Source organism: Calypte anna, chromosome 3, assembly GCF_003957555.1.
Source record: "Calypte anna isolate BGI_N300 chromosome 3, bCalAnn1_v1.p, whole genome shotgun sequence".
In the NCBI taxonomy this organism is placed as follows: Eukaryota; Metazoa; Chordata; class Aves; order Apodiformes; family Trochilidae; genus Calypte; species Calypte anna.
The window spans coordinates 4,762,193-4,790,189 of record NC_044246.1 but is presented as its reverse complement, the minus strand read 5'-3'; the positions used below and the strand labels follow the sequence as shown (position 1 = coordinate 4,790,189).

Here is a 27,997-nt window from a genome sequence, read left to right as displayed (position 1 = left end):
AGCACTTTGGAGTGATCAACAATATCTCTGAGAGGAGAGTGGACTCTGCCTCCAGCTCTACAGATTAATAAAATACAACTCATCCAAAATTGTGTGTTATGTCGAGGCTCCAAGCTACTGAACCTCTTTGGTTATTTTTGCACTAACAGCACATTGAGCAAGAGAGATTGGAGGCAGGAACGAGCTCAGCTGCAATATTACTTTATGGATTTTTCTGTAAACAGGAGATGTAGCTGCTTGGGATTTATTTTTACTTTTTCCCCCCTCCGAATCCTTAAGCAGGTGAAAACATCACAAACGTGTGATTTGTTATTTTTTTTAAGGTGAAATTCTTCTGTCTTCTCAGGCAAAGCAGGGATTCTCACTCTCTCCCAGAGATGTGAAAGCCTGATGCCAGGAATAGGAAGAAGAGGCAACATCTCAGCTGATGCACAGCTGGAACATGAACGTATAGAATTAAAAGCAGAGGGAGTGGCTTCCACTTTGGTTTTCTGCATTTCGTTTTAGCCTTTTACAAGCCATTTCAGTCACCTGTGAGCAACAGCCTATCAACAGCATTACTAGAGGAAAATGTATGATCAGCTTTTCCAGTGCTTCCCCTGCTCTCTTGGATCTAGTTCAGCAATTTTATAGAGAAGAATCAGTATTGCAGTAGCTACATCAATCTCCTAGGGATTAGAGTCTCTAAATAAGAGTCTTTGGTGGTTGTGCTGAGGAGCAGGGTTACCAGGTATATCCCTAAAATCCCTTCTTCCACCAGAGGAACTTGGTTATTAGGCATTGCATTACTTCAGACTAGCAATATCCTAACCCCAGTAAGATAAAAGCCTTAGAAAACATTCTGCAGAACATCAAATCCAGATCCTGTCTCTCCTACATCAGTTTAAATCATTCAAAGTAAGAAATAAAAGTTGTCCTTGCAGACAGATCCTTGTCATTATGGCACAAGGGTTGGTACAGAAATGCTGCATGGAAACTGTGGGCACTTGGAGCTCCAGCAAGTCAGGCCAGGGCACCTCTTCAATCATTTCTAAAAAGAAAATGCAAACTTTGAGCAGATCTTTCAGCCACATGCAGCCCAAGTCCACGTGAATGAGCCACCAAAGTGTGGAGGTGAAGATAGAACTGATCCTTGCATCCCATATTTCCTGCCCTGTGAGCATTGACCTGGGCAAATGGTGCAGATGAGGAGAGCAAAGAGGCCACTGAGAACAAACCTGATTTCTTCCTCTGAAAATAATGTGTGTTATTCATGACCAGCACCTTCCTAGCATCATGGCAAAGCAAACCAGGACTCCCAAAAACTGCTCTGTGATTTGGAGTGGGTTTGAGCTCCTGGTGACTTTCTGGGGGCTGTCACAAGGCTCTTAACAGGTGACTGAGATTTCTGTGGCTCTGGCTGCAGGGCAGAGCCTGCTCCTGGCCAGGGAACATGGGTTTCCAAGACCTCCCTTGTCCCAAACCAAGATGGTACTATTTCATTTGACCCTCCAGAGCACACAGTGATACCCAACCACTGTCCTCCTTATCATTGCTTTTATGATTGAAGACACTGAATTTCAACCAGACCAGGACTTTCAAAGCTTTTATTTCTATTTCTTCCTTTCAGTCTTTTCCTATCTTCTCCAGGCTGAGGTGGGCAGACCAGTGCCCCAGTCCTCTGGAGGCTTCAGCATCCTCAGCTCAGCCCAGTAATTAGCTCTGCCTTACAAGTGACCTTCCCATTAATGAGGCTGCAGATGACATTTGCCCTTTTTTGCAACAGGAGGAAGATAATGAATCCCCCTCTTTCTGTAGTCCCCTATAAGCCTGGAGTCTGCTTCTGCAGTATTCTCATCCCAGCTGCAATTCAGCATCTGTATCTATAAGGTTTTTTAATTTATTTTTTTTCCTGAGATGTAATTTGCACCTGTCTTTTAACATATCCCATCTTATTGATTTCAGGCTACTCTTTCAATCTATCAAGAACATTTGGAATTCTAATCCTAATTGAAATTATGTTGACTGGCACATAAACTCCTGGCCAACCTCTTTTTCAAAGGCAAATACCAAGTCTGCCTTTTACTGATCCCCTGGGACTTCAAGCTTCCTCCAGGAGTTTTCAAAGAAGCTTGTTAATGATTTAGAGATTGTTTTTCTTGGCTCCTGTGCACTCAAAAGAAATTTCATCATCTAGCCTGACCTGAGTACATCTCCCTTGCCTTAGGACCCTTTCCTGTGCTTGCCTCTGGCTACCTTATGGTGAACACTGAGAGCACTCCACACTGGGACACAGTTGATCATTTTTAGAAAGACCAAAAGCAGTGAAAATAAGGAAGAAAAAAAGATCTATATTTCTGCCTTCTGCTTTCATTTCATTAGTTTCTCATTCACTTTCCTTATTAGAAGACACACATGTTTTCTTCCACCCATCCCTTACAGACACCTTATTTCTTGCTTTGCTATTCCTGCTTACAGTGGCTCAGGATGTTCAGTGGTCTTGCTGCTTCACTTGTACACTGCAATATTTTTTCTGCTGTACCCTTAGGAACACTGCTGTCCTTTTCTTTTCAAAATTCTTTTGGGTCCCTAAGTAGCAGAGGTATCTATGAATCCTGCTACTGCACTTGCTCTTTTCTGCACCACAAGGTGATGGTGCTGTACCATAAACATGATGCCTTCTGAAGGGTACCAAAGATCTTGGGCTGATTCCTCCTTCTACAAAGCTTTTCACACAGAAATTCACTTGCTGCTTTCTTGATTTTTGTTTAGATGAGTTTCTTTCATGAAGGAGGTTATCTGCTCTGCTAAGACCTCACCTGGAGTTCTGTGTCCAGCTCTGGAGCCCTCAGGAAGGACATGGAGCTGATGGAGGAGGTCCAGAACCACAAAAATGATCAGGGGGATGGAACACCTTTTGCATGAAGAAAAGCTGAGGGAGCTGGGGGTGTTCAGCCTGGAGAAGAGAAGGGTCCAGGGAGACCTGAGAGTGACCTTCCAGTACCTGAAGGGGCTACAGGAAGGCTGGAGAGGGACTGTGTGCAAGGGTCTGGAGTGATAGGATGAGGGGCAATGGTTTTAAATTAGAGAGGAGCAGATTTAGACTGGATATCAGGAAAAAAGAATTCTTTACTATGTGGGTAGTAGAAAAATGGAAGAGGTTGCCCAGGGAGGTGGTTGAGGCCTCATCCCTGGAGATGTTCAAGGTGAGGCTTGAGGAGGCTCTGAGCAACCTGATCTGGTTGAGGGTGTTCTTACTGCAGGGGGTTGGACTGAATGACCCTTAAAGGTCCCTTCCCACCCAAATTATTCTATGATTCTATGATCTACCTTTTCTCAGAAGAGGGAGAGAGGTTGTTTCCCCATCACTTTTGCACTTAACCACTTACAGCCTGCTAGCTTCTTCCTTCAGTCTGGTTTTTCCATGACTTTAGGAGACTGCTGCACTACAACAAGCTCCTCAGTTTCTCATAGCCAATAATCCAGGCATAAAACTTTCCAGTTTTGCAACTGGGACCTCCCTGCTCCCCACCATCACCTGCTTTTCCCACATTCCCTGTGCTTGCACAGATTCCCTTCCCTCCTCCCCACAGATCCACCACCACATGGGAAAGGCAACGTTCATATTTATGAATTTGGTGTAAAATGACAACACCAGAACCAGAATCCTTCCACTAAAAGTATGGAGGAGTCCTCAGCAAAGCATCTGCACAGGAACAGAGCTTTCCCCTGTCTCCCAGCACCCTGTTGTGTCCTGGGTGGCAGCAGACATCCCCTTCCCAGCTCTGGTTCAGGGAACATCTTCCCTGAGCACAGACTTCCTAAGATCCCCAAATCCTTCCTAAAATCAGTGCAGACTCTTTCACTGGCTCATGCAATAAAAATGAGACAATTCCAGTTCCTGCTGGGGGAGGCTGAGGCTGTTTACTGGCTTTACCAATAAAAAATCACAGTGGGCCAAAAATGAGAAAAGAAATTAAAGCCCCAAGCTGTTTGCCAGTGTCCACACCATGCTGTGCCAGGAGTCAGCATAGCTGGGGATCTTTTATAGGTAGTTCCCAGTATTGTTCACTCCCATCACTTATCCTGGACTTCCCTAAACACACAGAGTAGGATCCACCATGTTTTTATTTATGAACGTAGTGTAAAACAACAAAAACCCAGTATTTTTACTTAGATTAAATTCCTATTACCCTGTAATTCTGCTGCAGGATGGTTTTATCCTTTAAAAGTAAATTCTGAAGTATTTTTTATGGTACACAAGGAAACAAGTAAAGCTTCATGATTTTGTTCCATTCCCAAGCATCATTACCTGGCTGGCTAAATAGGATTGGTTCTACTTTTCTCCAGTAGATTCATCTTGTTGTTAGTATGTATTAAAAGCACAGGATTTAACTATAAACTTCCTGAAACACACAACAGTTTTGCCATCTTCAGTGAAAAGAAAAAAGAAAAAAAAAAAGAAAAAGGAAAAAAAAAAAAAAAGAGAGAGAGAGAAAAAAGAGGAAAAAAAAAGAGAAAAGAAAAAAGAGAAAAAGAAGAGAAAAAAAAAGAGGAGAAAAAAAAAAAGAAAAAAAGAATGAGCCCCCACTCTAGTTGTGCTTGTGTTGCTTTTCCAAGTGCTCAGACACTTTAAAGCAATTTTTACCCTACAGTAATACTGTAAGAAAAAGTGTAATTAGTTATAATTGACAAAAGTCTGTACAATATCACCACTTGCTACAGCCTAAAAACCACTTACCTCAGATAAATGACCCTCTGCTCCAAAGGAAATGCCTTCCATAACCTGTTAGAGATAAATTCTTGAGTCCACAGTAGATCCATGCTGTATAAACAACTAAGATTTCAATGGAACTTAGAAAAACCACATAATACTTGAAAAAGTTCTAGAAGTTGAGCAATTACATCATTTTGTTTCACAAGCATGAAATCTTTCAATTGCTTTTATAATGGCCTGGTGGCAGCCACCCAATATTTAAAGCTAAATTTAAATACATTTTATTAAAACCTGCTTTAGCTTCCCAGTTAAACCCCACAAGGAATACTGCCTCTAAAACTGAATGGCTGACTAGAGACTGAAACAAACTTTTCTCTCAGGCTCTTACAGATCTCTGCATCATTCAAGAAGTTTTCCATAACTTTTTTTTTTGTTTGGCAGAAACCCTGCAAGTGATTTTGAACAGGAGAAATGAGAGACCCCACTGATCATAGAATCATCATAGAATTAGCCGGGTTGGAAGGGACCTCAGAGATCATCTAGTCCAACCCTTGACCCACCGGAGCAGTTGCTAGACCATGGCACTGAGTGCCACATCCAGTCTTTTTTTAAATGTCTCCAGGGACGGAGAATCTACCACCTCACCGGGCAGTCCATTCCATAGCCTGATCACCCTCTCCGTGAAGAAATTCTTTCTAATATCTAACCTAAACCTCCCCTGGCACAACTTAAGACTGTGTCCTCTTGTCTTGTTGAAGGTCGTCTGTGAAAAGAGTCCAGTTCCCACCTCGCTACAGCCTCCTTTCAGGTAGTTGTAGACAGCAATGAGGTCTCCCCTGAGCCTCCTCTTCTTCAGGCTGAACAGCCCCAGCTCTCTCAGCCTCTCCTCATAGGGCCTGTGCTGTGTTGGTTACATGTGCTGACTGCAGTTCCTCTCCCAAAACTTCCTTCATTTGTAAAGTCTGAGTAATTACCCAGCATTTCATTGATTGGCAGAGGAGCAGAGAAATTTGATGTTAACATTATTGGAAAGCCATTAATAATTATCACATGGAACAGTATTGGTAATCTTTAAATAAACTGAGAGAGGGGATATTGCTTTGGCATCACTGGTATTTGTGTGTGCACGTATATATACATAAAATAAAGACCAAAATCAGCACTCTGCCATAGGATTATTATTATTATTATCATCATTATCATTATTATCATTATTATTACTATTTTCAGTTATCTACCTGAAAAGAGGTTGCTCAGATTTCTTTTACCTGCAATACAGATCTGCTTAGATAGATTCCCTGCAAAGTACATATTAAACACTCAGTTTTACCTAAAATTCTACCTAACAAAATTGTTTTTAGCAGACACTGCAGGCAGCTGAGGGGCCTTGTAGTGCCCTGACCTTTAGGTACCACCACCTGCCCCTTGCTACAGAAATCTTTCCCACCTTGGAGCAACACAAACCCCACTCAAATTCTGACTTACACTGAGGCTCAGCACTGACATTGAAGACAAAGAGTGGAGTTTGAAGTTTTCAAATTGTTTTAGAAGCCCTACAAATATAATGTTTTAATAAAACCCAAGGGATGCACAGTTTATTTACCTCCCTAAAGGCTTCATCCTTCCCACATTTGCCTCCTGGACCACAGGCTGTGTCAGTGCACAACATGAGTTCCAGCCTGCTGACTGAAGCTTTCTTGGTGCTTGCTGTCTCTTAATTCTGAAAAATGCTTTGCCATATCCTGTGATGACTTCTTTTTTAATGACAGACATCACATTAAATATTAATAATATTTTTTTTTCACAGTTGTCCACTTAGTACCACTTAGAACATTCAGCATCTTAAGCGAAATTCCATGAAGGCTTTGCAATTACAGAACATCCCTTCCAACAGCAAAGTGCTCTACAAAACACCCTGAAAACATTGTCCCTGATGAAGAGAGGGGAGGAAAAAACATCAGCCCTTACTCTTACCCCAGCTTTTTTCTTCTTTTCTGGTGAAAAAGTGAGCAATGATCTACAAAGAACCCTGATGGGACAGCTACCACGACTTACAAAAACACTACTGAAGCTTGGTTTTTACCTTGGAACTTTAATCCCCTCAATTCTCTTGAAATCTAGGAGGTGTTCCTTTCCTTTCCTTCTTAGGGATTAAGAGGGAGCACTGCACAGCATGCCAGAGAGCAGCAGAAGAAGAGGAAGAAAAAAGGATAGGTCAGGAACTGAAGCCTGGAGGTGCAAACATCCTCATGTCCAGCAGACATCTGGTGTCAGGGAGGTCCCAGCACACACATCTCTCAGTTACCACTGGTGGGTCTGGTGTTACAACAAGGCTTTGCTTACACATATGTTACCAACAAGGAGAAAACAAGGCAAGATAAAATAAGCAGGGGAACAAGCAGGTGTTAATGGCTGGAGAGGAATGAGGGGGTACTGTGGGTTTTCAAGAAATCTCCCAGATCTGGATCTGGCCAGGTGATAATGATCAGAACAGCTTCTACCTCCCTCACATATCACCTGGGCAAAGTAATTTGCAGGCAGGTTAAAAGTAGGGAACATTTCTGGGATGTAAATTAGACCCCATCTTTAATTTCTCAGAGAAAATGAAGCCAAATAAGTGCAGACTTACCTGAGAATTCAAGTATCCATATCAAATAAACCAGATAACACAACAACCAGGCTGAGGCTAGCAATATTGGCTATAACTTTGTACCAGCATTAAAAAAAAATACTATAATCTTAGGAGTTATCTGTAATTGAGAGAGTACATCTTAATTTTTAAGCAACTCAGAGTATTCCACTGCATTATTTTTGCTGGCCTCACTTTCTTTAGAAAAATTAGTAGTGATGTTTCAGCAAGCTGAGCTGCCAAAGCATGTGATTATCTTCCCTGCTTAACAGTGTTATAAAGGAAACCTGATTTACAAGATTATTTTTGGGATGCCATGGTCTACCACGTAAATAAACTGGGGGAAAAAAAAAATCTGTACTATCTCAGAAAACACAAGTTATGGAAACTATAAAACAAGTGTTGACAGCTAATAAACTTGTGCTCACACATGACAGTGAAATATCTGAACTTTCCATAAATTTATACCTTGCATTTTGATACCTGAGGATGTTGTATTTTACAATCTAGTGAGGATATTTAATTAAAAATGAAAAACAGCCCCTCTGCAAAGCAGGATCTAAGTGGAGGGCTCTTTCCATTTGTCTGTTTTGCTTTTATTATTATGTTTCTTCTTTCTTTGGTTTCTAATGAAACCTCTACTGTAAGATAAAGCTATATGCATGAAAACTGCATTTCTAATATACATCAACAAACCCAGTATCCACTCCAAGAGTAATACCCAGGTCTGACATGATAAATAAGCTTAATTTAGAGCTTTTCACAGTCCAGTCAATCAATTACATGGAAATGAAAGGCAAGCTCCAAGGCACATATGCCCATGGTATTATTATTACCCTTTGCTATAGTGCTCTGTAGCAATTCAGTAACCTCTAAATACAAAGAATTTTTCCCTTTCCTTCTGCTTCAGTGACCAAAGTGGCTTTCTAGAAACAGAGGTGACACAATCCAACCAAATTGTCATTTTAGAGACATGGCAACCACACCAAGCTGCTCCTCTCCCAGGGACACCCCAGCCTGGGTAAATAACACCCAAACCAAGTAATCTGACAAATCCATGTGTTGCTATCAGGTACTTACTGAGAAAAGGCTACAAAAAGCTTCACCACTAATGGACAACAGTTCTCCCATGAAAGTCATGTGAATGCCTAAAATTAGAGACTAAATTTAGAGACTAAAAGCCACACTATACTTTTTTTTTCTTCTTTGCCTCAAACATTGAGTTATTTTTAAATTAAAAAATACAATAGCATATAACAGAGTAATTAAATGCTACAGAAGTGGTTTGTCTTCCAACTAAATTCATTTACAAATCAAGACAGACTCTCTCTAGCATTTCAACATGTTCAGAACTGGAAGTTAGTGTTATTTGTAAGTCATCTCTCAGGTTTTGTGTTTGGTTTTATATTCTGCTTTGTGATGAACTCCTAGGAGATGTTAGGAAATGTTGTGCTATAGCTATTCTCCAAAAGTTTAGAGATTTTTCTCTAGAATTTTTCTATTTTCATTTTTCAGAATATTTCTATTCTGCTCCTGAGATCTCCCACATTCATATTTTGCCTACAAAAAGTGGGAATTCTAGGCACAACTTTTCTATTTTCAGGCTGGGTCACTGCCTGACACTCCCACTCATATCCTACCAGCTTTACTGCCTAAAATCTTTGGGTAAAACCTCTGTAACCTACAGCAAGGAAAAAATCCCAGTATAAGAGCAGGCAGCCCAACCTTCATTCCAGAATACTGTCTCTAGGTTGTTGGTTTTTTGGGTTTTTGGGGTTTTTCTGAATAATTGCAATGGGTTCCAATCAGCTCTGATGCCCAGTTTTGCCTCCATGGTCAAAGCTGCAGACAGCACCCAGCAGAAGGGAGCTGGCTGAGAAGCCAGAACAAAACAAAGCTGTGTTGGTTCCACTCCTTCTAAAAGTTGGGAAAGGAATGAATGTTCTCACACTAACAAAATTGCCTCTTTTTTTCTTTCAACTTTGTCAGCCCTAGAAGCACTGTGGGAAGAGCTGCAGGGACACCTCCACAGGTCCTGCACTGACACCCATTCCCATTTAACCATTTTCATCATATTTACACACCAGCTTCTGAATGGGGTTTGGCACAAAAAAGGAGTTTATGGAGGACACCATAAAGTATCCTCTATTTTTCTATCACAAAATCTAAGCACCTTGATGAAGAATTTAAGTTAGGGGGTGGTCTCCCTAAGTTCCCTCTATGCTATGAGAGGAAATTATCAAAGAGCAAGTTCAAAAGGAGGAGTTTAATGCAAATATCATGGAATGGCTGAGGTTGGAAGGGAGCTTAGAGATCCTCTGCTCTCATTTAGACAAGGTTGCTCAGATGCTTTCCTCTTCCAATAAATATATGGGGAACCAGTCCTGAGTCCTCTCTCCAGAGTCAGAAGTCATCTCAGGGTAGCAGAACTGATTTCCAAGGCTTGCAGAGATGAAATAGGTGATCACCTACAGGGCAAACCTTGAGTGCTACAGGAGCAGTCACAAAAAGCTCCAAACCCTTCAGAGCTGGAAGAGGAGCCCAGCTTTCCATAACCAGCACAACCCCTTGTATTGCTTCAGTGAACTCATCAGAGGACACAATAAAAGGGGGGGAAAAAAGAGAGGGGAAAAAAAAAATCAAAGCCAAAGCTGACCATTTCCCATAAAAATGGTGATGAAGCATTTGAACAGCTATTTCCTTAGCAGCATAGTTAAAAAATGATTAGGTAGATGTCCATTTTTCAAGAAGGCTGGAATTCCCGAGCAGAACATGACAAGTTAGAAGAAATTTGTTAAACACTTTAAGCCTTTTTTTTTTTCCCCTCCTTTTAATATTTGTTGGATGCTGGAAGCCTTCCAGCATCTGAGCAAGGAAACCTTTGACCATTTCACTGGGGCAAGAAAAGTTCTGCTCTCCCCCAGCTAACACAGACCCAGGTTAAGAAGTCAGCAGAGCTCAATCAGAGTGTAACACAGCCCTGGGATGAGGAACAGCTGATGATTTGTGTTAAATACTGAATCACTTTTCTTCTAAACCCTGATTCTGTACATTCTATATTTATTGACTGAATAATCACCACGTTTTAAAAGACTGATGATGAAAATAAAAATGGTTTAGAGCTTCTGAGAAGCTACTAAGGCATTTTACTCATGCCCCAGACTGGAGGCCAGATGTTAAGTTCATACTTGACCTGCCCTGCTGACCCATTGCCCAACTTCAACTCCTCTCTTAAAAAAAGAAAGCCAACAATAAGCTTGAAATACAACTGTGGAGGATTTTGAGATACCTCTTCTAGCTCGGTGTGCTTGGGGCAGGGAAAGACCTCTGGCAAAAGAGCATCTTTTCTTTTTTCAGGAGCAGATGGGTCATCAGCAGTCACCTCCATCTCATCCATGTGGTTCTCCTCCTCTTCAAAACCACAACTGCTTTCCTTCAGTTGAAGCCCTTGGATCAGCAGCTGACAGGCCTCTAAGTCAGCTTCCCACACTCTTTGGAGCAGCTGGCTCCTGCAGCTGAAAGAAAAGCCAAAAGAAAAAAAAAAACAACACAAAACGAAACTGCAGTTCAGAGAGAATAGTTGCTATTTTGAGTAACTTAGGGTGACTGGCTTATTATTAGATAGAGAAAAAACAAAGCAAAACAGAATAAAACAACAGCAGCAGTTCAAATACTTCCACAGAGATAACACAAGTTATTTCAGATGGAAAAGCAGTAAAATGATGTCCCTATTACAAAGCCAATGCCATAAAAACCCCCTTTGTACAAAGGTGCTGCATCCAATGGCTTCGTGTGACCTTCTCCTGATGGGATGCAAATCCAGGGGTCTTGCAATCACTTCCAGAGCTTCCTTCATGCTATGGGATGCATAGGTCTAGATCCTGAAAGCAATCCTGTGTTTTTCCTGAATTTGATGTAGAAGATCATGAATGAACAATCACAGTATTTATTGCAATAAATCAGCTCTGAGTTTTGGCAAATAGAGACATCAGACCTCTAGTTGGACACAGAGCTTGTGCTTGCTTCAGCTCTGGTGAATCAGATTAAATTAAACTAGAATTCTCTTCCTTCCCTTCCTTACACCTTTTAAATCTTGTCCTGAACTCATTATTCATGTGCTTTATGTTTTTCCTACATTGCTATCCCACCAAAGAAAAAAACCAAAATGCTTAAAAATTCCAAGTCCCAAACTTCTTCCTAGTTCTAACCCACTGATCCTCCCTCAGCAGTTCTCATCCATATTGCAACTCCTGCTCCTGGGATCTCCCCCATTCATATTTTGCCTGCAAAAAGTGGGAATTCTAGGCACAGACAGCTTTTCAGACACTGAATAAGAGCATCCCACTCCTGGTGTGCCTAGGGAGCCAAAAGATGAGGTTGTCTGGTAAAAGACAGGGGGTTGGTGGCAGAGCCTGAGGTGAGACCCAGGAGCACCAATTCCCATGGGATTACACACTGCCAGACAGATTTAACTGTTAATAATAATAATCTAATAACCACAGTATTTTTTTTCATCCTGCTTTTCAAATGATATCATTTGCTACGTAATTGTAAGCAATTATAAGTGACTTAAAGAAGGAAAATAACAATTTGATTTGAGCTTTTCTGAATAAATTAAATACCAGCTCTCTTTTATGCTACATGAAGGATAAAGGAACTGCAGTGCTCACAATGAATTAATTAATCTAATAAAAGTCTTTAAAGTCTTTAACTCTACAAACTCTACAAGATGCCAAGCTGTAAAACTCACACAGCAAGATCTGGAGACTCAGAGCAAAATGAAGCTCCAGAAGCTGAGCTCTCTGATCTGTGCTTAAAGTCAGGATCTATGTTTACTGAAGGCAAAATTCAGCACGAGGTCCAGAAATTGGTCTCCTCTGAGGAGTTCTGAGAGTCCCTAATTAGAAAGGGAAAAAAAGCTTCACTGGATTCCACTTCTGTGATGCATCTCCCTTACCAAGCAAGGAAAATAAAACAACCCCCCCTGTTTCTCTGCTTGCCATCCACCCCATCACACTTACACTCCCAATTTCCCTGCAGACACAGGTAAACCCATTTCCAGGCTGTGCTGAAGAAGTTGCTTTGCATCTCTGGCAGGCTGATTATTAAAGGCTCAATCCTGAAGGCTCAGAAAGACACCAGAGACCCTAAATCAGAAAATCCAGCTGGGAGATTGTTTGGGTTATTCGACCTAATGAAGAGATCTATTGAGAGAAGATGGGGATGTGTGTGGCATCCACAGAGGAGAGGATGAACATCACCTAAAAAGCTCAGAGTAAGGTGCCTGTGCTGCTGTTGTTCAACATCCTTTTGATTGCATCTCAGTTTCACACCCAGTTAATAACCAGCAATTCCTGAGCATCCCCCTAATAGCTTCCTTTTCTTTTAAGAACACCTTGATTTTATCCTTTTATCTGTAAAACTGACACATCTTGAACTTGGCTGCTAAGATGCTGAACTGAAATCAGTGAATGTACCTCTATATTCTGAGCATCCCTAAGCCCAAGGACCTGCAGCTTTTAGTCTGCATTTTGGGAATTCAGTGCCTAGAAAGATTTTTCAAACACGTTTTGAATTAAAATTACCTGAAAGCTGCAAATAGTTGACACAAAAATGCATACCCAATAATTATCAAAAATCCTGTTGTCCCCAGCATGCAAAAATCTTAAGCTTTGACATCAGGTATAATATCAAGCTGAACTGAATTCCAGAGTTTGGTTTATTCCTGTTCAATCCACACTACATTTGCATTTGCAGTCTCCATGAAGCCCAAAGTGTGTGGATGTCTGTACTGAGAACAGTGAGTTTTTTCAGGTATGGAACTTCTGAAAATGATGGGCCAAGACTGAATCAGATTTGCTCTTATTCCTACAATTATAAATAGTTAATGATAGATCAACCCTTAGGTGTTATATGCCTGTCTGGAATTTTTTTATCCAAGTGGCACATGTGGCAAGTTCCATGGAGATGCCAGGAACAATTTAATTTGCTGGAATTAACAAATCACAATCCCCCACCAACCACTTCAGCAACAACAACGTCCCAAAATCACCTCCTGACTGTGAAATTCCAAGTGACAGAGTCCAAAGTGCAAAAACACCAAACAGATTTACCATGCTGGTCCTTTTCTCACATAGGAAAACTCTTCAGAAAGATTTTTAAGTTTAAAGCAAGCAGCAAAAGCAAGGATGCAGAGCAGGGTGTGCAAGGAACTGGTGAGAGAAGACTGGATGAACAGGCCAAGTTACAGTGATCAGCTGAGGGAGGTACATTAGTAATTAGTCTCATCAGTGGCAAGAACACTGAAATATCACAGTGAATGGGCTTTTTAAAGACTTCAGAAATGCATCAGTGGCTAAAATCTCCATCTCTCCATTAAAACATCATGTGAGAAAAGAAAGGCATTAGCCATGTACTATGCATGAAAAGATGCATAGTTCAGTATAAATAAAGTTAAAGTTACAGTCAAGTTACAGCCAAAGTTAAAGTAAAAAGTAAAGTTAAAGCTAAAGTAAAGTTAAAGTTAAAGTTAAAGTTAAAGTTAAAGTTAAAGTTAAAGTTAAAGTTAAAGTTAAAGTTAAAGTTAAAGTTAAAGCAAAGTTAAAGTTACAGTCAAAGTTACAAAGTTAAAGTAAAAAGTAGAGACAAAATTTTAGTTTAAAGTAAAGTTAAAATTAGAGTAAAATTAAAGTTACAGTAAAGTTAAAGAAGTAAAGTTAAAGTTAAAGCAAAGTTAAAGTTACAGTCAAGTTACAGTCAAAGTTACAAAGTTAAAGTAAAAAGTAAAGGCAAAGTTTTAGTTTAAAGTTGAAGTAAAATTAAAGTAAAGTTAAAGTTAAAGACGTAAAGTTAAAGAAGTAAAGTTAAAGTAAAGTTAAAGAAGTAAAGTTAAAGTAAAGTTAAAGTAAAGTTAAAGAAGTAAAGTTTAAGTTAAAGAAGTAAAGTTAAAGTTAAAGAAGTAAAGTTAAAGTAAAGTTAAAGTAAAGTTAAAGTAAAGTTAAAGAAGTTAACTTAAAGTAAAGTTAAAGAAGTAAAGTTAAAGTAAAGTTAAAGTAAAGTTAAAGTAAAACGTAAAGTCAAAGTTTAAGTTTAAAGTAAAGTATAAAAACATAATGGGGAAGTGACTGGTGTGGTTTAACACCTATAGATGAAAGTCACTCTTTAAAGAAAAAAACCAAAAAACCAAACAAAACCCATAGAAAAAGAAAAACAAAACACACACAGAAAGACTGAATAGGTGGTGAAATACTGTGAACAGCCTTGATATTGCAGTTCAGTAGTTATGCTTCATGTGACAGGGCAGAGGGAATCAATGGATCAAGATAAACAAATGAAATTACCAGGAATAGAATTAAAAAGAAAAAAAGAAATATGTATATAGAGAGAAGAGTAATTGCAGTGGCAACAGCACTTTGAATGGGTAACCATAGGGCACGTTTGCTTTTGTCAGGTCACGGGCAGGGAAATGTTGAAGTGAGATGCAAGATGCAGTTAATTTTTCAGCTGGACAGAGCTGGGACAGGTTTTATCTCAAGGCTACTCTGCAGAAATGTCAACAAAAGCAGAGTTAAGGTGACTTGAGGAATGGCTGGGACACACAAAAGGGCTCAGCAGGGAGAATTCTGGAACAGGACAGGTTGATGATGATAAAAGAGCTGTCAGAGTAAGAGAGCTGTTTATGGACAGGAAGATATTAATGTGGAACAACAGAGAGATTTATCCTTGAGTTCTCTTCATAAAATGGGAATTGAAACTGGAATTGTGGATGCCTTTGCCAAATCTCAAGCAGTTTTCTAGGAAACAACACTGGGGAGTTCAAGGGAGCTGGGGGATACCTTCAGCCTCCACATAACACTGGGTGAAATCCATGGAGAGAGTCATATCCAGCAAGGATTCTTTCTCCTCCTTGAAGCCCAAAGAACATTGTCCCTCTGTTTTTCACAAGATTCCCAGAGATGTCATTGGGGACTCTCCCTGTGGCTCTCAGCACATTATTCCAAAGTTAATTATAGTCCTAAGTGGAACTATGAGAACACCACTTTCCTATGGAGGCCTCTGCATGCATACAAAAGGCACATTCAGTTCCTCAACATTATAGACTAAATGAAAACATGCCTGGGTAAAAATAGCTCTAAACCCTATTTAAAAAAATAAAAAAAGTGCCCCCAAATGTCCCTAAAACCAAAATCAGATTCATCCCAGAGAGATGTCACTACTGGGAAACCTCACCATTGTTAATTTAGGAATATCCCTTGGTGAGGGAATTGTTAAAAGTGGTTTTTAACACCTTGGTGTCAATACTGGATATTGACAGAAGATGCTGTTTATTTTAAGGGAAATCCCTGTAAGAACCTAAAAGGATGCACAGCAAAACATCCAAATGACCAGATGAAAACTGTTAACTGAAACTGAATAAACTGAATAAACAAAATTTACCTCTAAGGGGACATTAACCATTGACAAGAAGAAATACTGCAGACAACTCCTTCTACCAGGTGAGCAGCACAAAGGTGCAGGCTGAGGAAGCCCTTACTTAAGTTTTTCCAGTACCTGGCACACATCTTAACATTGCACTCGCTGCCCATAAAAGCAGTTTGTCCTGACAAGAAAGCAAATGCAATGCAACAAAAATAGGCTGGCAAAAAGAAGCAGAGATTTCATTACAACAATTAAAATGCTGGGCAAGTTTTGAGGCTTGCAGAAAATAGCAATGCAAATCAAGAGACTTTGCTCTATATCCCCATTGTTTGTTGCTCTATTGTACAAACCAGGGAAAGTTTCTCTGTATTTTGGTCACTCACTTCTATTTATATTTTTGTACCACAGGGAAGGAACGAGCTCTTCTTCTCTGTTGTCTTTTCTGAAGACAAAAGCCATGTGAACAGAGAAGGCAACTAAAGAAAAGATGGAGTACTAATACAGGAAGGAAGGTAACAACATTGCTTAACTGTTAGCAGAAATCCACCCCTCTGATTTGGTTTAATTCATATATTATTCTATTATTAACATATTATTATGTTATTCATACATCATCATATTAACTCACAGTCATGCAATAGCCCAGCTGATAGTTAATATTTACTACTTCAACACTACATTTTGCTTCTCTCCTTCATTAAAAACCCCCCAAAATAATCAAAACAAACAAACAAAAAAATGGCTCCCAGCCTGATGAATTCTGATCTGCAACCTGAGCTGTTGTATTTTAAGATGCCTACACCCAACCTGTTGACCAAACCAAGGTCTGCAGTGTTCCTGTTAGTGGATCCCATGAGGATCACAATCCTTTTGTCTCCATCTGGTTGGTGTGTCCTGGCAGACTGATAAGGGAGAAGGTACAACTAGGGCTCATCAGATCCCAGCTCTCACTTGATGAACATAAAAGAGAGAAGAAAGAAGGTGCTGGAAAAGGGACAAAGAAAACCTGGGCTCTGCCCAAATGGCAAAACCTTAACTTTTTCCTCAGCCTGCACACTAGAAAGCCACTTCTTCTAAATAACTGGAATCAAAACCTCTTATTTTTCTTTCTTGCAAGTGTCTCTAATCCTATAAACCCCTTCATACAATCTCAGTTGCACAATTAGATTCCTTGCCTTGTGTCTCTTCAATCTCCCCAAGAGCCAAAAGTCCCATGAACTAACTTCATGTTGTTCCCATCCTGTGCTTCCTCCACAGCCTGTAGGAAACATTCTTCCTACTCCCTTCATTCCAAGTTCACTGGCAAGACTTCTTTTGCTGTTCAGCACTTTTATCACACTTCTCCATGTGAAAACAAGACTCAGGCCCAGGAGGTCAGGATGCTCCATATTTCCCTCTCAACCCACCCTAACACTTCTCTTGGAAGTGTTACAACTCCTGGGCAAAGTTTGAACCTTTCTTTGGCACAAATCAATTGCCTTCTCTCTTATAAAAAATACAGCAATACCTAGAAAACATCAAACCCTCTTTAAATGCAATGCTTGACCTACTGGAGAATGCTCTGGACCAGAACCATAGGGCCCAGGAAAGCAGTCCTCACACTCTCTAGCTCTTCAGTGCCCATACATTTTGCTTTGGGTTGATATTCTGAATATCTAAAACCCTCCAAGCCACAGAGAGGTCCTTTGCTCAACAGCCCTATCCAAAAGCCACCCAGCACACCTGGGCAGGAGAGTGCAGGACAGAGATGGGGATGGATGAGTGGGTACCAGCAGTGCCTTTGCTTTCTGCAGCACCCCAGGGGCAGAAGCAAATGTGCAGATAGGGGTAAATTTGAGGAAATCTGAGCAGAGCCCCCAGCCCAGCTCTCAATGTGGTGCCCATGGCATCATCTTTATCTTTACTCAGAGATGGAGCAGGGCAGAGAATACCTGGAGGTGCAGGAGGCAGAGTACCTGGAGCCAGCTCTCCTGTGCCTTTGTTGAGTGATTTCATGTCTACAAAACAGCTAGGAAACAACCTCCAAAGTCTTTTCAGTGATGTTAAGGTAAAGAGCTATCAATTCTTGGCTTTGTGAGCCAAATAAGCAACACTTCAATACCCTCCTTGCCCACACCTGCCAAATTGCAGATGAGTCCTAGTGGAGAACTCCAAATACAAGCAGACACCTGCTCTGTTTTGATATTTAACACTCTAGACACTGTTTTCTGCCAAATGTTTAAAAATTAAGCCCAGCAGCTACACCCATTAACCACCAATTCTTTCAACATCACTTACTGTATCCAGGATGCTGAAGGATTGGAATCTACACTGAAAGCTGAAAACCACCTTCTAAGAATTATGACATATTTCCCTTGCCCACAGAAAATAAAACAAAACAATCTGGTACCATCACCTTAAGGACAGAACTACCACCCCTTGATTTACATGAAAAATATATTATTTTATGCCTGCTTTTTTTCCTGTACAAACCAAGGAGGTAGAATTATTTTTGTAGTCCTTGAAACCAATAATGAACATCTGATTGGTGTTATTAAAAACCAAGCTACCACACAATACTAAACAACATTTGGTTGTTTTCTCTTGAATCCTACAGCCATTTATTTTACCTGGCATAAAACTTTAATCATGGCCTGCCATCTTTCTGACAATATTCACTGTCACTGGATTTTTTCTTCAATGATTTCCAGTGGAAACACAAAATAATAGACTGCTGCAGCTGATGATTTTCACTTTGTTTCTTAATGCAAGGTGGATGCAGAAATGGGACTGATACATCAAATGCAGGAAATTAAGTAATGTACAAAGGAACAAGGAAGGCACCTTGTAGTAAGAATTTACAACTCAGTTTTCATAGAATCATAGAATCATAGAATCCTTGGGGTTGGAAGGGACCTCGAAAGATCATCTAGTCCAGCCCCCCCTGCCAGAGCAGGGCCACCTAGAGCACTTCGCATAGGAACGTGTCCAGGCGGGTTTTGAATGTCTCCAGTGAAGGAGACTCCACGACCCCCCTGGGCAGCCTGTTCCAGGGCTCTGTCACCCTTACAGGAAAAAAATTTTTCCAAATATTCAACTTGAACCTCCTGTGCTCCAATTTACACCCATTACCCCTTGTCCTATCACTGGTCACCACTGAGAAGAGCCTAACTCCATCTCCCTGACACTCACCCCTTACATATTTGAAAACATTGATGAGGTCACCCCTCAGTCTCCTTTTCTCCAAACTAAAGAGACCCAGCTCCCTCAGCCTTTCCTCATAAGGGAGATGTTCCACTCCCTTAATCATCTTAGTAGCTCTGCGCTGGACTCTTTCAAGCACTTCCCTGTCCTTCTTGAACTGAGGGGCCCAGAACTGGACACAATACTCCAGGTGCGGCCTCACCAATGCAGAATAGAGGGGGAGGAGAACCTCTCTTGACCTACTAACCACACCCTTTCTAATGCACCCCAGGATGCCATTGGCCTTCTTGGCCACAAGGGCACATTGCTGGCTCATGGTCATCTTCTTGTCAACCAGGACCCCCAGGTCTCTTTCACCTACACTGCTCTCCAGCAGGTCAGCCCCCAACCTATATTGGGCCATCGTGTTGTTCTTCCCCAAATGCAAAACTCTACACTTCCCCTTGTTGAATTTCATCATGTTTCTCCCTGCCCAACTCTCCAGCCTGTCTAAGTCTCTCTGAATGGCAGCACAGCCCTCTGGTGTGTCAGCCACTCCTCCCAGCTTAGTGTCATCAGCAAACTTGCTCAGGGTACATTCTACACCCTCGTCCAAGTCGCTGATACCCTCATCCAAGTCGTTGAATCCTATGTCGTTTGTCCCTATGTTTATTGTAAAGTTTATTTTTACTATATTGCCTAATCTACAATGTAAAAAATTACTATCTGCTTTCAGGGCCATTTATTTCTCTTTAAAATAAGGGATGGAGTGACAATCCTCTGCCCCAGCCTCTACTGGAACATCTGTTATAAATAATCTGTTCTAAAAGTGAAAAACTTAAGCCTGATAGGTGAATAGAATGCCACCAGGGAATTCTTCTTATTAAGTAGTCCACACAAAGCCAGCTTCTCAAGCCCAGTTTATCATTCACCTCATTCATAATCTGATAAATCTTCAACTTTCGTACTAACTCTGATACCTGGGTCTGTCTCCTGCTCACTTTTGGCTCCTGCAATAACAGCAAAGCCTCACAGTGTCCTTTAACACTTGGGTTGGGGGCTTTTCTTTTTTTTTTTTTGACTGGATAGGAATTGCTGGAATGAGATTTTTTTCAAGAGTTGATCCCAAATCAGATTTAAAGGAGTTGGGCCCTGATTTTGGAAAGCCTGAATCTCAACATCTACATAATTTGTCTGTGCTCTGCTCAGCCAGCTGAGCTGCTCCACAAACCTCAATACTTTTCAGCTGCCACAAGCCTGCACTGCTGGAGTGGCAGCAAGGGCTGTTTATACCAAGAAAACCACATTTTTTAATTGCAAAATTAGAATAAGGAACCTGATCTCTTATTGTTTATTCCAGTCACCGAGCACAAGAGTTCGAGGCATCTAGAAGTAACTCACTCTTCTCCTGGGATTTTTATTCACTTCTCTTCTCCAATATAAAATCCAGCAGTTTATAATATATTTCCCTTCCTGAAGGGGTAACAGATTCAGATTTCCAGCATCAGTTTGGGAATGGGAATCATCCTGAGCAGGAATGAAGCGCTCAGAGTGATTAAAACCAAGAGGACAAAGAAACGGATGGTTAGAAGAGAAACAACTGGGAGGGATGCTGGATCATCATCACATGGGGACAAACCTTGAAATTCAACCTTTGTGAGCAGGAAGACACACCTGGAAAAATGAGAGTGTTGGCCAAAAGCTGATGTCAACAGCCCCATGCTTACGGAGTTCCTCTAACACATCTGAGGGCACGGTGTGACCTCTGTAGCTGCAGGGCTGGAGAAGGTCAGGAGCCAAATCCTGTTTTGGCTCAAAAAGAGAGAAAGGGCAGGGTCTGCAGCCCCTCCCTGGCTGCGTACAATGAACCCTGTGCTGATGCTCCTGGCAGCAAATTTAAATGGCTGAGGCCCATGTGTCTTCCCAGGCTGCAGAGGATGCTCCCTGCAGGAACCACACTAAGGAATGGTTCCCAGTACCCCAGGGCTGTGGGCTCTCCTGGAAGTACAGTAGAAAACAGAGTCTTGGAGGGAAGGTAGGCAAAGATGACATCTCACAGGCCACCTGATCAGGAGAAGGAAGTAAATGAGGTCTTCTACAGGCTTCCAAAAGCTGCCTTGCAATTGCAGGCTCTGGTTCTCATGGAGGGTTTAGCACCCAGACATTTGATGGAAAGTCTGCTCAGCCAGACCTTCACAATCCAGGAGGTTCCTCCAATGCACTGATGGCATTTCAGAAGCTCACAGAAAGTTAGGGCTTGAAAGGGACCTCAAGAGATCATCGAGTCCTACCCCCCTGCCAGGGCAGGATCACCTGCAGGAGGCCACATAGGAACGTGTCCAGGTGGGTGTTGGATGTCTCCAGAGAAGGAGACTCCACAACCTCCCTGGGCAGCCTGGGCCCAGGCTCTGTCACCCTCACAGGAAAACACTTTTTCCTCCTCTTTATATGGAACCTCCTATTCACAAGTTTATACCCATTGCCCCTTGTCCTGTCATTGGTCACCCCTGAGAAGATCCTGGCTCCATCCTCCTGACATTCACCCTTTACATATTTATAAACATCCCTGAGCTCCCCCCTCATTCTCCTCCAAGCTGCAGAGCCCCTCAGCTCCCTCAGCCTTTCCTCACCAGGAGATGTTCCACTCCCTTCAGCATTCTGGGGGCTCTGTGCTGGACTCTCTCCAGCAGTTCCCTGTCCTTCTGGAACTGAGGGGCCCAGAACTGGACACAATATTCCAGATGTGGCCTCAGCAGGACAGAGTAGTGGGGGAGCAGAACCTGTCTCAACCTAACCACCCCCTTTCTAATGCACCCCAGGATCCCATTGGAATTCTTGGCCACAAGAACATTGCTGGCTCCTGGTCATCCATGGGCATTTCAGTCCCAAGATACTACCAGCAGCTCAAAGAGCCCTCAGAGCAACCAAGGCAGGTCCCAGGTTACAGAAAATGACCACAGACCAACAGGCACTCCCAAGCACACCCAAACTGCTGCCTGTAGGAGAGGGAAAAGCTTTTGTAAAGCCTTTCTCAGCAGTTCTCTTCTGGACACAAGAGTTCTCCTCTACACAAGGGCACACAAGACACTAACAGCTCAAGCTGAATCCACAGAATGTTTTAGGTTGGAAGAGACCTCCAAGCTCATCCAGTCCAACCTTTGACCAACACCAGAAGCTAACTACTAAACCATGTCCCTAAGGATCAGGTCCATGTGACTTTTAAACATCTTACCCTTCCAGAAGACCAGAGTCTGCAGGGGCTTTGCTGTTAAACACTCACATCTGCAGGCTTGAAGGCTTGGATAACACAAGCCACTCTTCAACAGAGCAGGGTCAGACTTCAAAGAAAGCTCTGTGGGGGTGCAGGAGGCTAAAAAGAGCTCCAGTTGGAAAAAAGGGACCTCACCTCAGAGGAAAAAATCCTTGCAGTCTTAAACATTTCAAGACCTGATCCTTTAATTCCGGTGAACATCCCAAGACTGGTGGTTTCTCCCGAAATCATATTTGCTCTCTGCCTCCTTCCCCTTAGAGATGCTTCACCACTGAGTATTCCATCTAAAATTAATTCCTCAGGAGTAACTTTCATGTTAACATGCAATACCATCCATATATTTGCCACCAAAATACTTGGTGTGCCAAAACCCTCAGTCCTTAGGGCCCATCATTGAAAGCAGACAAAAATCTTCAGATGACTCTTTGCTAACAATTCTGCTGCATTTACTCCATCTGCTTTGGAGTGCAAACTTTCACACATTATCAGCTTCTTACAAGTTTCCCAAGGGATGAATGCATCCCAAATATGTTTCTGTGGCTACCTAGCAGGAGAACACTTGAAAAATTAAAGCACTTTTACTGCATCCTAAATCTCATGTAGCTGATTTGCACCATTAATTTAATCTTAATTTTCTTTTGTATGGGGAAATATGAAAAAAAATTAAAAGTTTAGCAATAGAAGTATAATAAAAAGTGTTGTGGTTTTGGCTTTGGTTTTGGTTTTTTTTTTTTAAAAAATGGCTTATTTCTCTTTTCTACCATAAGAATAGCACAGCAGTGTCTCTAAAGGTAAACAGAGCTGAAATAAATAAAGCTTTTTGCTGGGTGTTTGAGTGATGTAACCTAACTCCTGGTTTTGCACAGGACTTTATACTCTATTTGCTGTGGTACATTTCCTACCTTCTGCAAGGGCACTGGTCTGAAATTGCAAAAGGAATTAATTCTAAACTTTTCTTAAGAAACTAAACAAAAGTGGCGGAGGAGGAAGGGAAAGCATCTTAATTCATAAAATTGATACTTCTTTTAACTTTAAGCTTCATTAAAGCTGTTTTGGGTAGAAGAAGTAAAAATTGCATTTCCAACAGCTCTATTTTAAAGTTCTATCTTCAGTTGAATAGGTTTCAATAGAAAAACTTTAGAAGCTCAGTTGAATTAATACTGAACAGACCTTTCAGACATTTATTGGTTTCAAAGGCACCCAAAAAAGTACATCCATGAACCAGATGTAAATTTTACCTCTGTCTACAATGCAAACTTGAACCAGTCTTTAAACTTTCCTTAGAGAGACTTTCTTTAGGTCATGATGTACAAGCAGTAATCTGAGCATCTGTATGAAGACCACAAAGTAGAGAAACAGTTTCTCAAATTACTACCTTAAGAGGAGGATAAAAAAAGCCCCTTGGGCTCCTGCTTCCTTTTTTAAATTACTTGAGCTGTAAAGCAGGTGGAGTGAGTTATTTGAAGTCCAAAAAACCTTAAAAATCAAGTATCTATAACCACCTTATTAGCATAAACATAAAAAGATTGCAAAGATGTAGGATCTTAAGGACCTCTTGCTAGTAAAATCATTATTTTCTCTTCCCACCAATATTAAAAGAAATTCCTGGCCCTTAATTACTTGGAATAAACTGTTTTTAGAGTAATATTAACATGGATATATTGCAAAACTGCCATTGGTTTAGGACTGACACTTCTCCACCTGGAGACTTGGCCAGCACAGTGATGGGGGACTTGGCAAGGGGCTTGTTTGGGATTTACTTGGGGAGTTCAATGGGGTTTTGCTGCTGTTGCAATAGGATTGAACCAAGCCCAGGTCTATGTGGCAGTGAGGAAACCATAAAAAAAAGCAACAAATTATATTACAATATTCAACAACTCTTAAATCTGCTACGGGGGATTTGAAATGGTCGCTTGCTGCTCATAAAAACATGCTTTCAAAAGATAAAGGAGGGCCAAAAAATAGGGCTGAACTTTTATTTCCTCCCCTGAAATGATATTCCCCACAGAAGCAGGATGAATAGCAGCAGTTCAGCATGGAAACTTCTCCCATGGAAATAAAAAGGATGCTGCAAGGTCACAGAAAATGTGTTACAATTGAAGAAAATGATGCAGAAAAGTCCAGGTGGACAGCCCAAAAGCTAGACAAAAAGGCATAATTAAATTAAAACAAGCCAAAAGTGCAAATTCCACCTGATAAATTCTTGGAAAGATAAAAAAGTTTCATACATATTCTCCAAGTATTTAACTGTTGAAATGTAGGGTTTTTTGGAGCCTGATATGTCAGATAAATCCAGACAACCTAGAAGCATCAGTACATCTTGTTATAGCCTATATTATTATTATTATTTTTAATAAAGAGTACAGTTTTCAAAAAGACAACCCAAGGAAATTTCTTAGGACTTGTTAAGGGGAAAAGTGTGTGTCAAACAGGACATGCAGCTTGATCTTCAAGGTCTGTTTCCATCATTTTAAACTCAGTTCTCTAAATGACTTTTACATTATACAAAATAAATTCTTCTCTCTTCTAAAGTATGAGTGAGAAAAATCTAAAGATCAAAGACCCTCTATCAGTACAACAAAAAATAATAAGGGCAATGAGTTTATGAATTATACCTGCTCAGTAAAATAAAAGGGAGTGTCACTCATTGGGTGGGTTGCATTATATTAAAATACAAACTCTGATTACTTCCCATGAAATCTTTTTCCAATATAAAGATTCTTGTGCAAGGTGAAGTGTAGTGATATGAGGCAACCAGGTGCCACTAATTGCCAGGGAGTGAGCATGAGCTTGTGTCAAGCCCACCCTAATTAGGCACAGGTGGGCTTGTCACAAGCTCATTCTCACTCCCTGGCAATTAGTGGCACCTGGTTGCTTCATTTCACTACAGTGAAGTCCAATACAATAGAATATTCCATTACATCAGCAAAGCAACACTTACTAACCATATTTCAAGGAACTGCCTAAAACTTCAGGGTGATCTACAGGCTCTTTCATCCAACAAGAGAAGGAAATATAAATGTAACACTTGGTTAAAAAAAAACCCAAAACAATAAAAGCATAAATATATTTTGCATTAGGATTCGGTTCTTAAAATATCTCCATTGTTGTCTTGGTTTCTATTTACTTTCCACAATCCTCCAAAATGGAATATTTTCTAAACTGTTACATAAAGAGTTGGTATTTGATGAAGATGCCCAGAAATCTTGTAAGGGATCCCTTGGCTTTGTTCAAAGTTGGGTTTTTTTGGCAACAGAGGGGATGATTTTTCACCCAGGTGTAACCTCCCCATACTTCAGGGGGTCTGAAGCTTCTCAAAGCTCACACCCTGGCTTTACAGCATTTACATATCCAACGGGATGAGGTTTAACACGGCCAAGTGCTGGGTCCTGCACTTTGGCCACAACAACCCCATGGGGAGCTCCAGGCTGGGCACAGAGTGGTTGGAGAGCAGCCAGACAGAGAGGGACCTGGGAGTCTGGATTGACAGGAAGCTGAACATGAGCCAGCAGTGTGCCCAGGTGGCCAAGAAGGCCAATGGCATCCTGGGCTGGCTCAGGAACAGCGTGGCCAGCAGGTCCAGGGAAGGGATTCTGCCCCTGGGCTCAGCTCTGGTGAGGCCACAGCTTGAGTCCTGTGTCCAGTTCTGGGCCCCTCAGCCCCTCAGGAAGGAGATTGAGGTGCTGGAGCAGGTCCAGAGAAGAGCAAGGAGGCTGTGAAGGGATCCAGCACAAGTCCTGTGAGGAAGGGCTGAGGGAGCTGGGGGTGTTGAGGCTGGAGAAGAGGCGGCTCAGGGGAGACCTCATCACTCTCTACAACTCCCTGAAAGGAGGTTGGAGCCAGGGGGGGGTTGGGCTCTTTTCCCAGGCAACTCTCAGCAAGACAAGAGCACACAAAGGGTCTCAAGTTGTGCCAGGGGAGGTTTAGGCTGGAGATTAGAAAGAATTTCTTTCTGGAGAGGGTGATCAGGCATTGGAATGGGCTGCCCAGGGAAGTAGTGGATTCTCCGTGTCTGGAGATATTTCCAAAGAGCCTGGATGTGGCACTGAGTGCCATGGGCTGGGAACTGCAGCGGGAGTGGATCAAGGGTTGGACTTGATGATCTCTGAGGTCCCTTCCAACCCAGCCAATTCTATGATTCTATGATAACTGTGACACAAGATTTCCAGCTTTCCACTTGTTTTTGTATGATTCTAATGCAAGTTCCAAAACATCCCCCAATATTTCTATGCCTGTCAATGCTGCATTAATAAGAACATTTAAGCTTTCAAAGGTTTCCATCATATCCTCCTTACCTATGTAGTTTATCCTCCAGCATCTCCATGTACTTTTCAGCATTTTCTTTTACACTGGTCACTGCAAAATAAAAGTCAAAATAAGGCAATGATATGACTGCCCAGTTATGTATTTTTTTAAACCCAACTCATCTCTTACCCACAAATTTACATATATCAGTTAAAAATGAGAATTCCATTAATCTTTTCCACATTCAAATTGCAGTGTAGCTGCTTTCTCCCCTTTTTTTTTTATATATATATTTTTTTGAGCCAATTGTATCTGTAGTGCATTGATGTATCTGGTAGTTCATGTATTAACCTTGTGCCAGAAAAAGCTGAGACTGGCAAAGGCACAGTTTGAAGAAGCTTTCTCTGGGGAGAAGAAGAAAAAAAAATAAAAACAACTTAAAAACCCCTCACACACACTAAAAAAAGAAAACCCACACAGCCAGATTTTCCCCTTTGCCTTCAGGAGATGCAAGCAAGAATAGTCCATCAGTCCATGAACAGGAATCCTTTAAAACATCATGAATCTTGTACCAAACTTCTGATAGAACTGAAGCACTATAGGATGGAGAGAATTTCCACTCAAGATTGTTATGAGATTTTTTTTGGTGCTTCAGTGTTCTGGGGTTTTTTGTTTGGTTTTAAACTTGAGTCCCTTCAACATCTTCACTCAGAACAAGTGCAATAAATTACTCAGATACCACACAGTAATGAAGCCCTTCTTTTGGGTGACTCTGGGTATTCCCATCATGTGTATGAATAACAGAAAAGGCAAATCTCCTCCAGGAAAATAAAGGCTTTTAGAGAATAATATTCACATTATGATATTTTCCCCCTCCTCCCTAACAGCTGCTTGCCAACTCTGAGTCTATTGCAACTGTTAATCGCCTGCTCACTTTTAAGCTTTTAATTTATATATCAATTAAATACATGTTTTCTATGAAGGTGTATTCTGTGTAGCATCACCATTTTTATGGGCAAAGTTTAACCCTGTGAATTCACCCATCCACCTCCCCCATCCTCTCCACAACACAATCCCTCCTGACACATTCCAAGTGCTTCAGAGGTTTCTCACTTTCCCTATTTTCTTTTTTTATTCTTTTTCCTTCACACTAAAGCCTAATGTGAAAAAAAACTTGGTGTTAACCAAATCAACTGTGTTAAAGCTGTGTTCACACACACACACACATAGAGGAGTTCCCTAAGTGATGTTTGATCACATCATTAACAGCAAGCACCAGGGTCACTGTAACATCAATTTGTCTGCAGAGTTGGTGTTCACCTGGACACACAGCACTGAAACACTCCAGTAGCAAATATAGGACACACTTGGAAAAATTTATATACTTTGTTTTGGTTTTTTTTTTAAATTTTATAAGGGAATTAATCAGACTAGCAAAAAAAAAATCCAACACCCACCTCCCAAAACAACCCCAAACTATAAACCAATACAAAACACACACACTCAAAAAACCCCAAAAAACAAAACAGAGGAAAAATACAACCCCCCCAAAACCACACAAAACAAAAACCACAAA

At 41.2% G+C, this 27,997-nt stretch overlaps 1 protein-coding gene across 2 annotated transcripts in view; it reads right to left on the bottom strand.

Annotated features, from left to right (window-relative positions):
- The window catches only part of LOC115598143 (disrupted in schizophrenia 1 protein-like), a 38,664-nt gene extending 12,158 nt beyond the window's left edge, over positions 1-26,506 (bottom strand). The window contains exons 1-3 of one of the 2 annotated variants that reach the window (XM_030448478.1): positions 26,472-26,506; positions 10,615-10,840; positions 4,721-4,765 (exon numbers count right to left, since the gene is read on the bottom strand). In XM_030448478.1, the coding sequence (XP_030304338.1) occupies positions 4,721-4,765; positions 10,615-10,840; positions 26,472-26,500 (300 nt within the window). In that variant the 5' untranslated portion in view covers positions 26,501-26,506. The remainder of the gene's footprint in view (positions 1-4,720; positions 4,766-10,614; positions 10,841-26,471) is intronic. The other variant, XM_030448479.1, reaches the window with a different exon arrangement.
- Positions 26,507-27,997: the final 1,491 nt, after the last annotated feature.